The sequence below is a fragment of the Lynx canadensis genome, chromosome D3, assembly GCF_007474595.2.
Source record: "Lynx canadensis isolate LIC74 chromosome D3, mLynCan4.pri.v2, whole genome shotgun sequence".
Lineage (NCBI taxonomy): Eukaryota > Metazoa > Chordata > Mammalia > Carnivora > Felidae > Lynx > Lynx canadensis.
In genome coordinates this window covers 46,707,297-46,722,683 of record NC_044314.2, presented here as the reverse complement: position 1 = coordinate 46,722,683, position 15,387 = coordinate 46,707,297, and the positions used below count along the sequence as shown (strand labels likewise).

The 15,387-nt window shown below is 38.3% G+C and overlaps 1 protein-coding gene across 2 annotated transcripts in view; it reads right to left on the bottom strand.

Annotated features, from left to right (window-relative positions):
• ZNF521 (zinc finger protein 521) overlaps nucleotides 1-15,387 on the bottom strand; it is a 280,011-nt gene that overhangs the window by 241,630 nt on the left and 22,994 nt on the right. For both annotated transcript variants that reach the window (XM_030336929.2, XM_030336931.1), the window contains one exon: nucleotides 9,320-9,499. In XM_030336929.2, coding sequence (XP_030192789.1) covers nucleotides 9,320-9,499 — 180 coding nt within the window. The remainder of the gene's footprint in view (nucleotides 1-9,319; nucleotides 9,500-15,387) is intronic.

The following is a 15,387-nucleotide window of genomic DNA, read 5'->3' as shown; positions in this document are numbered from 1 at the left end:
CTATTTAATTTTAATAAATTAATACACATAATAACTCATTCACAACAGGAAAACGTAACTCATCAGTACAGTCCTTTTATAAATCCTAATTACAATGCACCAAAGCGTTCAAAGAGCATTGAGAAAATAATGGACCAAAAATGACTATCTTTACACCCATGTTTTGACAGAGGATTTCACAAACAAATATACCCAGAAGAGAATGGTAGATTAGGTACTACTATCAAAACTCCTATGTGGCAATAACAAAGCTTTCATAGCAGGTAATAGATTAACTAACTCTCCCTCCCAAACCAGAAAAAGCAGCTCACTCAGCCAACAGCTCAGAGGTTGGAACCAATTAGGGAGGATTGCTTTTTCCCTGGCAAATGTATAGAACTTGGTCATGGCCCTGCCAGACTAGAAAATGACACATTCAACCCCATCACTTCATCTGAAACTGAGAGGAGCAGAGACTGGCGAGCTGTTTTTCACATGATATACCACACGGTAGTCGAGAACAGCAGTCTCTGAAACCTAGGGTACAAATCCTAGCATAGAGCAGATACTCTGAGTATTTAGAAACCAATCAGAACAGACACAAGCCATAAATAGCCATCCAGAAACAAAGCAGACCTTCCTGAGAGCAGGAAGATAAATAGTACCCCCGTGAGCCTGGGTGCCCTTGTTTTTTCCAGGACCTTCCCACGCCTCAAAATAACTCAGTCTTCTGTGCCCAGTAAAACAGACTTATGGATCATCTTCTTTAATGTTAACTAACGTAATTTACACAAAATTTTCAAATTTTGACAAGTGATTTCTAAAGTTTTCTGCAAGGAAAACTGCAGGATGCTGATATTTGAGGACAAGTCATCGACAAGAAAACGGCAAACCCGGCCCTTCCACTCCTCGTGAAAGCTCTTTGTCAGCCACTGTGTAAAGGAGGAAAACCATTTAATCAGACTTGACCACAGCCTGGCAAAACAAAACTGAGATTATCAGGAAAGTTACTTGAAATAGGGGCTTACGTCCACCATTGCCAATGACAAACCTTGCTGAGAAGTGTAATGACACACGTTCTCTCTTTGATGGTTCTGTGAGATAGGTTTTTCAGCTCTCACGGCCATTTAAAATGAATCGTTAAAATAAGTGAATCTAGACCAGGATGATAAAACAACATAAATTTATTTTATACACCTGTGTATTTCATCTTTACTTCAGTTTTCAATTTCTACTTTTGTGAATGTTGTACCATACACGCATCTGTGAAATGTGTTGATAAATAAATACGTTCGATAAAGAGGCAAACTAACTTTTTACTTATCAAAAAGTTTGGAAACGATTAGTCTAAAAATTAAGAAATATGTGGAGAAGGGGCTGGGAATGGAATAGATGGAGGGCATGAAACTCCATTTTGGGGACTTAGGGGATTTGGAAAAAGCAGGCTAACAGCTAAAAAAAATATTTTAGGTATGAAACAAGGAATTGATCAAATGTAAGGGAATAAAACAATAAAACACACAATGCCTTAAGCCCAATTATATAGAAATAAATAACTAATTAATATATAAATACTTAATAACAAAGTATGAATAATGAAGCAGTATAGAAATTAATACAGAAATATGCAAATAAAAGCTATATGCCTTAAACTGAATTGATATAAACTAAAGAGTTAAAATTATCACATTTATTTCATTCAATTTATTGCAACTAATGCTTTATTAAAAAGGGAAACCAAAAAAAAAACAGTTTCTAAAAACAGTTTCAATATGCTTCTATGAAAATAATGTTTCATTTCATAAAATACTTGGTTTCCTTATTCCCTGTGCCAAGAGAACTAGCTGTTAGAGTACTTGATTTTTGGGTGGAACCAGCCAGTCTTTAATTTGCCACAACCATATAACACATGTACAATCACTTTTACTTTTTAAAAAATTCTTTGGAAAAAAAAAAAAAAACACATGTTGAAAAGTCTTCAGTTCACAAAACCTATTAAAGCTTCCAAGAAGTCTCATAACTTTTAAAATCAAATGAAGTGAACACATTATTTTATCTGATGCAAAGCATTCAGTTCAGTTCATTTTCCCCCCAAAATGTGAGCCTCTTCGTTTTCCCCAAAAATGTGAGCCTGTACAGGAATAACATTTGTAAAGGAGCCACAAATATGGCGAGGGTTTTGTTAATCTGGTCTACAAACGTGTTTCCCCAAAAGTGCGATCGTCTTGCTATCATACTTATCTCTACTCACTCATCTTACCAACTGTATGGTGCGCCAGCCAGTTAAGAACTAACACAATGCTCTTTAGTTTTTTCTGCATTTACACCCCGGCAATTCACATTAATGATGTGAAAGAACACTTAACAGACAACTCAAGTTTGCAAATTAGCAGGAAAGAAGAGAAAAATGACTCAGAACAACAAGCATACAGTATTACCAAATGCACTTTACACATTTATCCTGTTAAGTGTAGCTTAGTTTTGATGATTTACAATGCTAGTTCGTACTCAGTTTTGTAAGCGTAATAAAGTCTCCGTAATCTCAGCCTTCCCCATAGCACCCTGCTATTAAATCTTTGTTGAGAAGTGTGATGAGACCCCTCTGGCTTCCAGCCTTCCCCACCCCCTGAGGGAATTGGCAAGAAATGATAGGGTTTGTGGATTAGTAAAATGAGAGGTTCTCTGTGCTTTTCCTTCTTTAAATATATATTTTGATAATCTGTCTTCTGCATCAGAGAGTCCCAACAGCATTAGACTGTTGATTTCCCTCCCTTCCCAGCCTCCAGGAAAAAAGAGAGCAAGACTGGGGCAGGACAGGTGGTTTCCATCTACTGTGACAATTGAAAAGTGGGATTTAATTTTTTTTTTTTCTTTCCACCCTTCCCCTTATTCCTTTAAGCAGGGATGATACATAACTTACCACATGTTGGACTGCAGACTAGAAGAAAACTGCACCATGAGACAAAAAAGAAAGCTCACCTTCACAAGTGCCACCTTGTCCCTACCTATCCTTAAGGGACTATTTTGTTTTCTAGATCAGGACTCTGGTCCAGAATAGTGCCCACATTTCATCACCCCTCAGCGATGAACTCCATGAATTGTATGTATGATCCCTTAGATCTCTAGGTCCCCAGATGGATCTACTGGCTGTGAATTCAGTCCAGGTTACTAATATCTACTCATGAACTGATCTGGGGCACACTTAATCCACATGATGATTTTCAAATCTGGGTCTAGAACTGGTCGTCTTGCTCCATATGTGAACTTCATCTTCTAAAGCTCAGTCAATTCTGGGGTCTAGTCTGGGGTCACATGGCAAAACTATACCAGGATTTCAAGACATTTAATACAGAGTGAATCAGTTTTGATATAGGCAAGACTCCCCAAAGAATGTGCCTCACTCTTGGGGATGAAAGTCACCAAAGGAACAAATCTCAAGTTACCAAGAAACCCACAGTTACAGGATGGAAAGAATCTGAAAGCAGGGTATCTACCAGTTCTCTGACATGGGAACTACCCTCAGTAACTCCCATAGGCGTCAAACCACAGAATAACCCAGCTCTACATCATCTTACAAATCAACAAGTTTTAACATTTCTCCATCTCCTAATTCTACTCTACAGTCAACCCTCCAAAACACTACTCTTTCTTCATGTAAATGGTTTACCAAAAAGTCTGGCTGGAGAGGTCCAAACATGTAAGTAAGACTTCAAGGTTAATAGAAAGGAAGCCATAAGGAGCAAGGGAAAAGTAGAGAAAGCAGTGAGAGACTATAAACCAAAGACAAAGGAAGCAGAGAAATACGGACAACAAAGAAATGAAGAGTCTTTAGGAAAGGACAGGAATCAGAGGGAATGAGCATGGATACAAATGGGGCTAGATGAAGTTAAATGACAAAGAGAGTAAAAAAGAACAATGAAAGAAAAAGTCAACTAAGAGGGGAAAAGAAAACTAGAAATACCCTCCTTTGCTAAACTAACACTTTGTCCATGGGGGTGGGGGGAGGAAAGCACCAGAAAAAGAGTTAACTGAAGCAGCAGGAAACAGGAATCAGAAGAGTTGAACCTCCCAGCTTACATTAAAATGATTTAATCAAAGAAGAGGGTAGAAGCATCATATTACTTTTTTTAATTAAAATACTTCCAAGGATCTTTAATCTTTTTCAGATTAGTCTGAAGGGTACCCTTAGCCAACTCAAGTGTCAACTTCAACACCTTTAACAAATGTGAATGATACCTGATTTTGTTTCTCCCCCTTTTCTCTCTGATCCTCCACCTCTGCTTTTCCTCATCAATCCTCCACCCTCCCAGAGAAATCATCCTGAACAACAAACAGGACCAAGGCTTAGCAGATCTATCCTTCCTGAAATGTGTTTCATTGTCACAAATAAGCTTCTGTTTTCCTACCTTTGATTAAGATGTTGTGGTATGTGAGCACAGACTAGCTCCCCTACTTTTACAAAGTTTAAGATCAAAATAAACCAAATATTTTATTAGACTGAGGAGTTGAAGAAAAACAATATTTAACCCATAAATAACTCCACCATACCATGTGCTGAAAATCCAGCATTTTCTGCCCTGGTATTAAAGTTGCGTAATATCTAAAGGAATATGTATTGTATAATATAGAAAGTTGTATAGGAATAGTATCTTTTGCTTCCATTCTATTTCATAAAGCTGAACATAAGGATAACTACGTGGCAGAAACTCAATAAAAAGTAAGCACTAAACAGAATTTAGGGTTTGCTTAACAACCCCCTCTTACCTAAAGTAAGATTTCTTGCTGGCATAGTATATATTCGCCATGTCAGTCAAGTCACCAGGTTTTTACTCTAACAGTACTGATAATTCTACATGAGTAAAGCTTCTTTTAAATCACCAGCTATTCCACTGAAAACAGAATCATACTAATTGTCTGCATTTAATGGAACTTTCCAAGAATTATGCATTCTAAGGGATAAAAAATGCATTAAATGAAGTCAATTAAATGTATATGAGCTAGGAAATGCAAATAAATCCACAAAGAATACCAATACACATCCAATAGCATGTTAAAATTAAAAAGACTGACAACACAAATGTTAGCAAGGAAGCATAACTGGAACTCTCAGACATCGCTGGCAGGAGTGTAAAATGGTGCAACCACTTTGGGAAAAGGTTCAGAAGTTTTGTATACAGTTAAACATATCCCACCAACCCTCTCCCATGACTCAGCAATTCTACCGTGACTTATTAAATCAGGAGAAATAAAATATATGTCCACAGAAAGACCTACGCAGGACGGTGCACAACAACTTTATTCATAAGAACCAAAAACCAAAAAATAATCAAAATGTCTACCAATGGAAGAATGGAAATCAATGATGATATATTCCTCTCTGCCCCTCCCCCGTTCATGCTCTGTCTCTCTCTGTCCCAAAAATAAATAAACGTTGAAAAAAAAAATTAAAAAAAAAATGATGATATATTCATCTTATGGAATACCAGTCAGCAAGAAAAAACACATTATTCATACATTCAACATGAATGAATCTCACAGACATTATACTGAGCAAAAGAAGCTGGACTCAAGGGGAGCCTGAGTGGCTCAGTTGGTTATACATCTCACTTCAGCTCAGGTCATGATCTCACTGTTCATGGGTTCGAGCCCCGGGTAAGTCTCTGTGCTGACAGCTCAGAGCATGGAGCCTGCTTCGGATTCTGTGTCTCCCTCTCTCCCAGCCCTTTCCCTGCTCACACTCTGTCTCTCTCTCTGTCTCTCTCTCTGTCATTCTCTCTCTCTCTCTAAAATAAACATTAAAAAAAAAAGAAGCTGTACTCAAAAAAAAGTGTGCAATTCCACTTATAACAAGTCTTAGGGGTGCCTAGGTGGCTCAATTGGTTAAGCGTTCGACTTCAGCTCAGGTCATGATCTCATGGTTCATGGGTTCAAGCCCTGCATCCGGCTCTGTGCTGACAGCTCAGGGCCTGGAGCCTGCTTCCAATTCTGTGTCTCCCTCTCTCTGCCCCTCCCTCGCTCGTGCTCTCTCTCTCTCAAAAATAAATAAACATTTAAAAATTTAAAAAAAAAAAGAAGTCTTAGAACAGACAAAACTAATCTATCGTTAAAAAACTTAAAAGCTAATTACTTCTGCTGGAGCATTATTGATCAGAAAGGGGTACAAGAGGAATTTCTAGGATGCAGGGAGGTATTTCAGAGGGATGTGGGTCACGTGAATATATATATATATTTTGTCAAAATTCATCAAATTGTATACTTATGATTTATAAATTTCACTGTATGTATGTTACATTAAAATTATAGCATTAATAATAATAAACAACTGTGAAACTCTAGTTAGTTGGTCTGCTTATCATGATGATATAGGAAAGCAACTTTGAAACGGCTCCATGTGTATTCTAGATTCAAGCAAATAGGTAAACATATTGAGGAAGATGAAGCTAGGTTTCTCACTGCTAAAGAATGTAGTAATGAATATGGAAAGGAAAAAGACTGGGATGAACTTGAAGTGTTGGACTGAATTAGAGTCATCAATTATGAACACATGGTTCCTATGTGTATATCAAATTTACATATACACTTCTTAACTCTGTCTGCAGGAAGGCTCTATAATCAATGATATACCTACAGCAATGAGCACACATAGTGCCCATATCTTGGTTTCTAAATACCTCTCTTCTTAAAGGAGTGAGGCCTCCTTGAAAAAAAGGCTGATTGTGGACTGGCACATATGATAATGATATGAATAAGATAATGATATGAATAAGAATATGAAAAGCCTGGGGCATCTGTCTGCAGCAGAAACTTTGTCAAACCCTCAAATAATGATAAAGACACATGAAACCAACACAAGATCCAATTTGAAGGGATTCCCATTGGTTAAATCTCAGGCAATCCTAGCATCACAATAATGACAGTAATGAATTCTGGCCACCGAATAAAATAAAAATCCAAAAGCCCCTGGTGATATGAATTAACAAATGAGTGAATGAATAAGAAAGGACATTGTTGGAAGGCTAATTAATAACTACAAAAATTATAGAGTTAAAATGGATGTTTTATAAGGATGAGGATATTTATATGGTGTCAAAGCATCTCCCCACAAGTTATTTGTTGCTTACAAAGGAAAATAGTAACATTACACTGGAGAAAGTTGGTGGACACCACCTTAAGTAAGTAGTCAATGTTAATATCATCAACATCAGGACAAACCAGCATCACACGCTTGCACACTTAATGCACTGAGAAGAGCACAACACCATTTGGGTGGTGTTCCTACCACAGAATTCTAGAACTTGAATTTAATCATAAGGAAACATCAGACAAACCCAAATACAGATAGGCATTCTGTAAAGTAGCTACTCTTCAAAAATGTCATGGTCAAGAAAGACAAAGAAAGGCTGAGAGATCATTCCAGGTGAAAGGAAACAAAAAAGACATGACAAATAAGTGTTATGCATGATCCTGCATCCTAGATAAGAAAAAAGAGTTATAAAGGACATTATTGAAACAACTATTCAAATTTAAATATTCATCGTGGATTAAATAATAGTATTCCATGGTATTTAAATGTTAACCTTCCTGATTGTGATAAGTATGCTGTGTCCATGTTAGAGAATATTCATTCTAGGAAATACAGAAGTTATATTTAGAAGGATGTGATGTCACCAATTTTCTCTCAAATGATTAAGTTAATGAAAGAGAAAGATAATGACAAAGCAAATGGGGTGGAATATCACTAATCACTGAATCAGTGAATCAGGTAAATAATGTATGGGCATTCTATGCATTATTTTTGCAATTTTTCATTAGTTTGGAACTGTAACAAAATAAAAGTTACCAAAAATCCTAAAAACCACAAAAAATTATGTGCATGACCAATGTTTATAAATGCGACATTGCTGCCCAAATTTAAGATACAATCAAGAGTACGGGGTTTTCTGAAAGAAAGAAGATTCTATGGCCTAAACGTATTCACTATGGTCCCTTCTTGAAAAACCACAGTGCACTTTAACAAAAAAGCCTATTTAATTGGATTTAGTCCAACATTTCCACAAAAATATGTTCAGAAAACCTGGCTAAAATGGAACACCTTTTAAAATCTTACAAAAATATCAATATTGTATGGAAAAAATTGGAGAATAGCTTGTTTAAGTAAATATGTTTCCTACCCATGGTTAATTGAAGAAAGATTTGTGCTGGGAAACAGAGAGAGCGAGAGAGATTTACAAACACATACAGAGCCATAGAATGTCAGCTTCCAATAAGAAGAGAAAAATGACATGAGTCTAAAAATAATAATAATAATAATAACTGCCTACATTGTCCCACTGAGGCTGATATAGTCCATTCTTGTAGAACATGTTTTTTAAAGAGGGTAGAAATATGGCAAACTGAGTTTTAGTTGTATTCAACAATTAAATCGAACATGTCATGCTTCCCGTCACTAAATTGGATTTGTCCTATGAACTGCATAGCAGAATAGCATCCACACCTTAGTGGGAACATAATGTGGGCCAGGCACTGTCTAAGGCTCAGAGAGTATGGTGACAAAGAAGACACAGTTGCTGCCATCCATGAGTTCACAGTCTCAGGAGGAACAGGGAGAAGTGAACACACGCATCAGAAACTGTGAAATGCAGGAATAGGCAAAGGCCTTTATGGAACACAAAAAGGCACCCAACTCAGGCAGAGAGGCATCACGGAAAGTTCCCTTGAGGAAGCGATATTTAAATCAAAATAAGTTAATCCATGCTTAACTTCTTTGAAAACATATTCAAAGGGTTCTTTTTTTTTTTTTTTAACTTTATTTTAACCAGCATGTTAGATTCTGGACCCGCATGACATCAGTATAGTTAGGAAAAAAAGAAAGAAAAATGTACCTGTTAGCTATTAAAATCTAGGTACAATTCAGGGGCACCTATGTGGCTCAGGCAGTTAAACATCCAACTTCGGCTCAGGTCATGATCTCACAGCTTGAGTTTGAGCCCCGCGTCAGGCTCTGTGCTGACAGCTCAGAGCCTTGAGCCTGCTTCGAATTCCCTGTCTCCCTCTCTCTCTCTCTGCCCCTCCCCCACTCACACTCTTGTGTCTCTCTCTCTCTGTCTCAAAAATAAATAAACATTTAAAAAAATTCGAGGCACAATTCATAATCTAAGGACTATGACCTGAGTTTGCCACAAACCACCATCTTAGAATTCTTTCTAAAGCACTTCTAGACTTACCTACGTTTCAAATGTGGGAGTAAAACAATTGGAAGAGGGGGGAAAAAAAAGGTACGAACTGAAACAATCAGAAATAGAATGGTATGCGTAGACAAGAAGTGATAAGTATTGTTTACCTGTCAACTGACATTGATTAATCTTGTGTTCTGTGATATCGCTCAGTGACTCAAACACCTGGAGGCAGCTGTCACAGCTGTGCACAGCTTCGTCTTCCAGCTCCTCTCCGTCTTCCGGCCTCTTCTTACAGTCTACTGCCTCTCCATCTTCAGTCTTGTCTTCAAGTTTACAGTTGGGGTCTGAAAGAAAATCGAGACCGTAAGTATAGGGGTTTAAAGACAGGTTCTTTCAAAGTAACGTTTAATCTTCTTGCTACCAAAAACAGAAGCACCGTTTTCCTAGAAGCTGTGAAAGGAGGGCTTCGTGGCAGATTTTATTCCAGAAGAACCCAAAGTGAGCCTTCCCTAAGCTGTGTCAGTTCATGGTGACTAAAGTTTTTCCTTCCCTCCATCGCACAGGCCTTTTCTCATCTCTTCCTTCAAATAATTCATTATTCGTCCACCCTTAAGGCAAACTTTGCCATTTTTCATAGCCTTTTCGGGGTTTTTGCTTAAAAGATAGAGATAAAGCACTTTTAAAATTAAAGTCTCCAATGCAAAGGAAAAAACCACTGTGCTTAAGAATGAATTCCCTTTCTGCTAAATATACTGTTTCACGGGAAATTACCAGAATTAGCCAAAAGTCTAGAATAAGTAAGCTAATTACCATAAGCACGAAATTGACCTTTACTTACAAACTGGTCAAAACACACAGTTACCCCATTATTTGTTAGACAGCGATAGCACAATAAGCCCTTAGCACATAGCAAAACATTCTTACCAACACAGATTCAAGTGTAAATACATTGGCATGTCTCTCATTTTCAAACAAGCAATCACCAAAAAAAAAAAGGGGGGGGGGCAATATATACAAAGAGCAATTATAAATTATAATGAAGTCAATAACTTAAATTGGCATTATCAACGTCAAAAAGCTACATAGCGGGAAAACTAAAAACAGGTCCATTCCACCACCCCTCAGAATGATATATAAACAGCATGGGGGAATAAGAGTAAAGCACACGTAATATTTTTACTTAGAGCACAACAAATACTTTAAATACTTTTTGATTCTATGTGCTGTCCTTTGGCTCATTTTAGAGAAGTGCCCCCAACCCTTCTGGTGCCAGCCCTCCTCTTTATCGGAAAGCAAAGGTGGGGAAGGAAAGGAAAGAGAGAATATGCCTCTTTAGGGGAAATTGGGCAATATAATCTATGACATAATTTATGGGACATTAATTTCTAATAGCAAAAAGTCCTCTGAAGTCAGAAATAAATTATGTCTCAAAATATAGTCAATAAAATGGTTATAAAAGAGTTGTATCAAGATACCTAAGAAATATGTAACGTATTATCTGTAGTCAATTTTTTTTTTTAATATGGGAGGATAAAAATTTGAAATGTTGAAGCCAAGAATTCACAGAATCAAAATTGGCCCCGGATTTCTTAGAAAAGTCAGTAAGTGCCACCACACCATCATCCTGCTGTCTGGAAATGTTCTTTGCTGCCTTGCATGTAACACGCTTCCATGATCCCCACTTCTACAATTCAGTATGGTCCCTTTCCTCCTGGCAGTTGTTCTAAAGCCTTTCTTCGCATCGGCAATGAACTTAACTCTGTCACCACCCTTCAAATGATTCGCATGTGCCAAAATCAACTTCCATTGCGATGTATATAATAATCTCTTGGGTTCATGAGAAAAACAAAGTTCTCATCTCAAAGAACAAGTATTTTGTTTGTTTGTTTATTCGTTTTTAAAGAACGTAGTGTTTAACTGAATCGGTAATTTGGGTTGATTTGCCATCTGGAAAATTATTATCTCAATGCTCTACACAGTGCCCATTTCAATAGACTGGGGTTTTGAGTGCTCATTCCTGGGGGAGTAATCACAGGCTCTTTTTTGTCTGTCTTAGTGCTATGCCCAGCACAGCACTGTGTCCAGGTGAGTGCTTAGTAAATATTATTTAGTGATGATAAAGGGGGGGGGGGGGAGTACATGAAAAAGTCCTTTACTGGTATTTTTTCTGTAAACAGGAACAGATCAGGTACCGCCAAATTAAAAAGTACCTACATGCCTACATTTCCCCAAATTGACACTGTGATCCCTCCCATTTGACTTTACTGCCTTCAAATATTTCACCTAGAGCTACAGACAGAACAAACAGGCGGTGGTTCAAAGACCTCCAACCAAATAAAACTAAGTGGTAAAATACTGCCAAATTAGAGAGAAATTCAGGAAAATAAATAACTGCCCCAATTATGGCAAGCTGGTCCTCACAGCACCGAACACTTGTTGGAAGGCTGTACGCACACACGCTGAATACTCTCCATTGTGTAGCCGCAGTTTCCAGTTTCTCATAAAACTGATAGCACTGAGGGAAATGTGGGTGCTAGGTCTGAATTTCAATATGATTATTTAAATGCCATGCATCGAGTTTGCAGGCCTGTTTGTTTTTTAAATAAGAAGACGCTCTGAATACTTTAAGTAGTACGCAGAGAAAAATGATAAAAACTCGCCTTCCTTATTATGCAAGAATATGGACACCTCACACAAATCCAGTATCAAAACTATCAAACAAATAGGAACGCATGCATGCATGATGCTTGAGCTCTTAAAAGCGAAAGACCGACGCCAGTCCACGCTTCTGACACTGCGGCTACTTATTAAAATCAGGGTCATTTTAAGACTAATAAAAAATGTTTTTGCTTCCACTTCTGCATTTACAGATAGAACCCTTCAGGGACTGAAGTCAGTCAAGCTTATTCACTTCTGCCGCAACTTTAGGATGCCTGCTCCAGCCAACTGGCGAATTTGTTTTTAGGTCACCACTTAAGAGGGACCCTCTGGGGGGGTGGGTGCGATTATAGCCTATAATGCCTTGGCATAATCAGTGCTACAATCTCAGTCTCTCTCTCTCTTTCTCTCTCTCTCTCTCTCTATCTCTCGGTCTGTCTGTGAGAATAGATGTTTTCCAGCCCCCACTTTCATGAAAGAATTATTTCTCGCCCATTCAAAAGATGTTTATTTGTGTTAGGGGGTTCCATTCCTAGTGTTAGTGGATGTCGGAAGATTCTGGAAAGCTTATGTTGTCAACCATTTCTTTCCCACAGGTGGCTACACTTCAATAATTGCACATGGCCTTAGTTATGTAGTTTTTATAAAGTCCTTTGAGATCCGATCATAAAAAATAATTGTATTACTCGGCGAGCCATTCAAATCTCTGCCTACAACCTAAGGGGTTATAAATACAAGGTCCATGCCCGTAAGTACTGCCCTGCTCCCAACACCACTTCAAGAAGGGCGATTGTTCTTTCAACCCAATTGTTGTGTTCCCAGCTCCCCCAAAGGGCAGGGTTTCTAAATATTCACAGACCCCCTGAGCTACAGCTACAAACCCCCCCTCATCGCAGCTCTCTGTCCTTTGACCTAAAGGATGCCACTCAAACACGTGACATCCACCACTCATGATCTCACCCGCACCTGCACTATTGGTCGGTTCATCCCTTCAGAAGGGTGCTATGAAGCACGGGATTCATAATAACCTGGATAAAAGACTTAATTTTGGAACAAAGACACAACTATTATTACAGAAACAAATGACGGCTCTCGGTTTCCAATTTTGCTAACTTCACTTATAAATGGAAATTTAAAAGAAGTATGTTTTCCCCCTTATTATGATCCCTGGCAGGTGGTGCTTTTCCCTCTCATCCTCCTCTTCATAAGGATTGTTACTGCCATAACTCGGTTTCATAAAATTTCAACTTTGGGGAAAATGAAAAATTGCACTGGCTTAAAAGTGTTGGAGGCAATAAACCCATGGACTTCAATTAATTTCAAGTGTGGGATCAGTTTAAGGCCAACCAGCAGAAATTCTATTCTGTCCATGTAAAAAGAGGTTTCACCACATTTACTTTTTATAACCTATATAAAAGTCAAGTAAAAGTAATGAATATCTAAAAGCCATCTCAGTGGACTGGCAAAGACTATCTGTATTCTTGAAACTCATCTTACATATTTCTCTCTGTGCAACAAGGATCCCATGCCTGATCAAAGCTAAAATGTCAAACCACTGAGAAAACAGCCCAATTTCCAACCCATTTCACTGCCTAGAAATGGACCTCCTTCCAAGCCACTTTTGCATGGAAAAGCACTGGCAAAAGAAAGAAAAACTAAGAGATCATGTGGTTATAATTATTACCAGGCAAGGAATATTTCTGCAGCTCAGTGGTAAAGTAAAACTCTGTCGCTCCCTGCTCCCACTAGTGTCCATCGCAAAACAACTGCCTCATTAAATCTCTGCAGTAAGATTAATATGCCGTAGCTGCACTACATTTATAACTTGGTACTCTATAAAAAGCACATTTAATGGTAAGAGCCAGAGCCTAGATACAAAGTATTACTATAAAAACTTCTGGCAGCCAGCACACATTGCAGGCCCCCTGTCCTTCTTGCACGAGATATAAATGAGGCTTTTCCTGGTTAATTCCAAGCACGAAGCTCTACCTTACAGACCAGAGTCAGTTTTTATGACAGCAGCAGAAACACAAAATTCTGGGGATGATGTAAATAGGAATGCAAGAAGATTACTTAACAACTAAGATTGGCAAGAGATGAATGAACCCAAAATACTCCACTTATACGCACACGCAAACTTAAAACACGACCATTTCCTAACGGTCTCTTCTCTGGTCATAGCCAGCTTTTCACCAAATTAAACAGCCATGGCATGAATTACTCAATCTTAAAGCAACCCACACAGTGCCAGGAAGTTCAAGAAATCAGCGACTAAAAAATGCATACCGCCTTAAAAAAATAAAAACAAAAAATAAAGCAATTCTTGGCTTCATTGTGATGATGTGACCTCCTGGACCTTAAATTACCTAAAGCTATTAAAAAATAATAAATGTTCAGGAAAAGTGGGCACAACACTATACTACCAGTGGACTGATAAAAATACAACACTTTTGTTACTTGAGAAAGATACCTGAGTTTTCTTCCACGGATTGTATCTAAAAATAAAAAGAGAATTATAACCTGGGGTCTTATTTTCAGAAACTCTATGATGAATAAGTAAACAAATACTTTATACAAATGCAACTCTCACTCAGATTCCCCCGAATCACTACAAATGATGAACCTCAGGTTGACAGCCATCGTGCCCAATAATCATTAATTGCCTAATGTTGTTTTTAAAGTTCACATGTGTACGTACAGCTAGCTTTAGGATTTACTGGCATAGTTAGAAGTCCTATGCCTAAAAAGAAAATCAGGGGAGCCTGGGTGGCTCAGTAGGTTGAGCGTCTGACTTCAGCCCTGGTCATGATCTCACAGATCATGAGTTTGAGCCCCGCACTGGGCTCTTTGCTGACAACTCAGAGCCTGGAGCCTGCTTTGGATTCTGTGCCTCCCCTGCTCACACTCTGCACTCTGTCTCTCTCTCTCTCAAATAAATAAACATAAAAAAAGAAAAGAAAATCAAATTTTGTCTGTTTAAAGCAAACCATGTCCAAAATCACTCTTCCCTTACAAGTGTGTTCAAACTGCATTCCCAGATGTATCTTGATACTTTTTAAGAACACAGAAAAAGTTACCCTGCGGGCTACAAAGAGTTAAAAAGGGAGCAGAAAGCCTTCCTAGTTTTCAAAAACCAAAGGGCGGGATCATTATTTTGTGCTTTCTGGGCTCTAGCTATGCATTCTAACTTGAAATCCCATAAGATGAAAACAGATTTAGGAAAAATAAATCGCACACTGTTACAAAATGGCAAGCAGGCTCTAATGAAGGAACGCAGCATTACCAGACTGTGCAGCCGTCTGGCCCACACCCGCCTGCTGGTCGGATGCCTCATTTTTTTCTACTGTCAAGAAAAGGTAAACAAACAAAACAAAACAAAAACAAAAGCAACCAGGGCAGTGGCCAAGGAGGAGCATCCGAAAGGAGTCCTCGGCTTGGCAGGACGATGCCGGCCATTGCCGTCACCTGGCTGGCACCAACAGGTCCGAAGAGCTCATGTGGTTAAGGATAAAAGTGGGTTCTTTTTATGTTTTCTGCAGTGTTTATTTTTAACCACTCTATTCCCTGAAAGCTA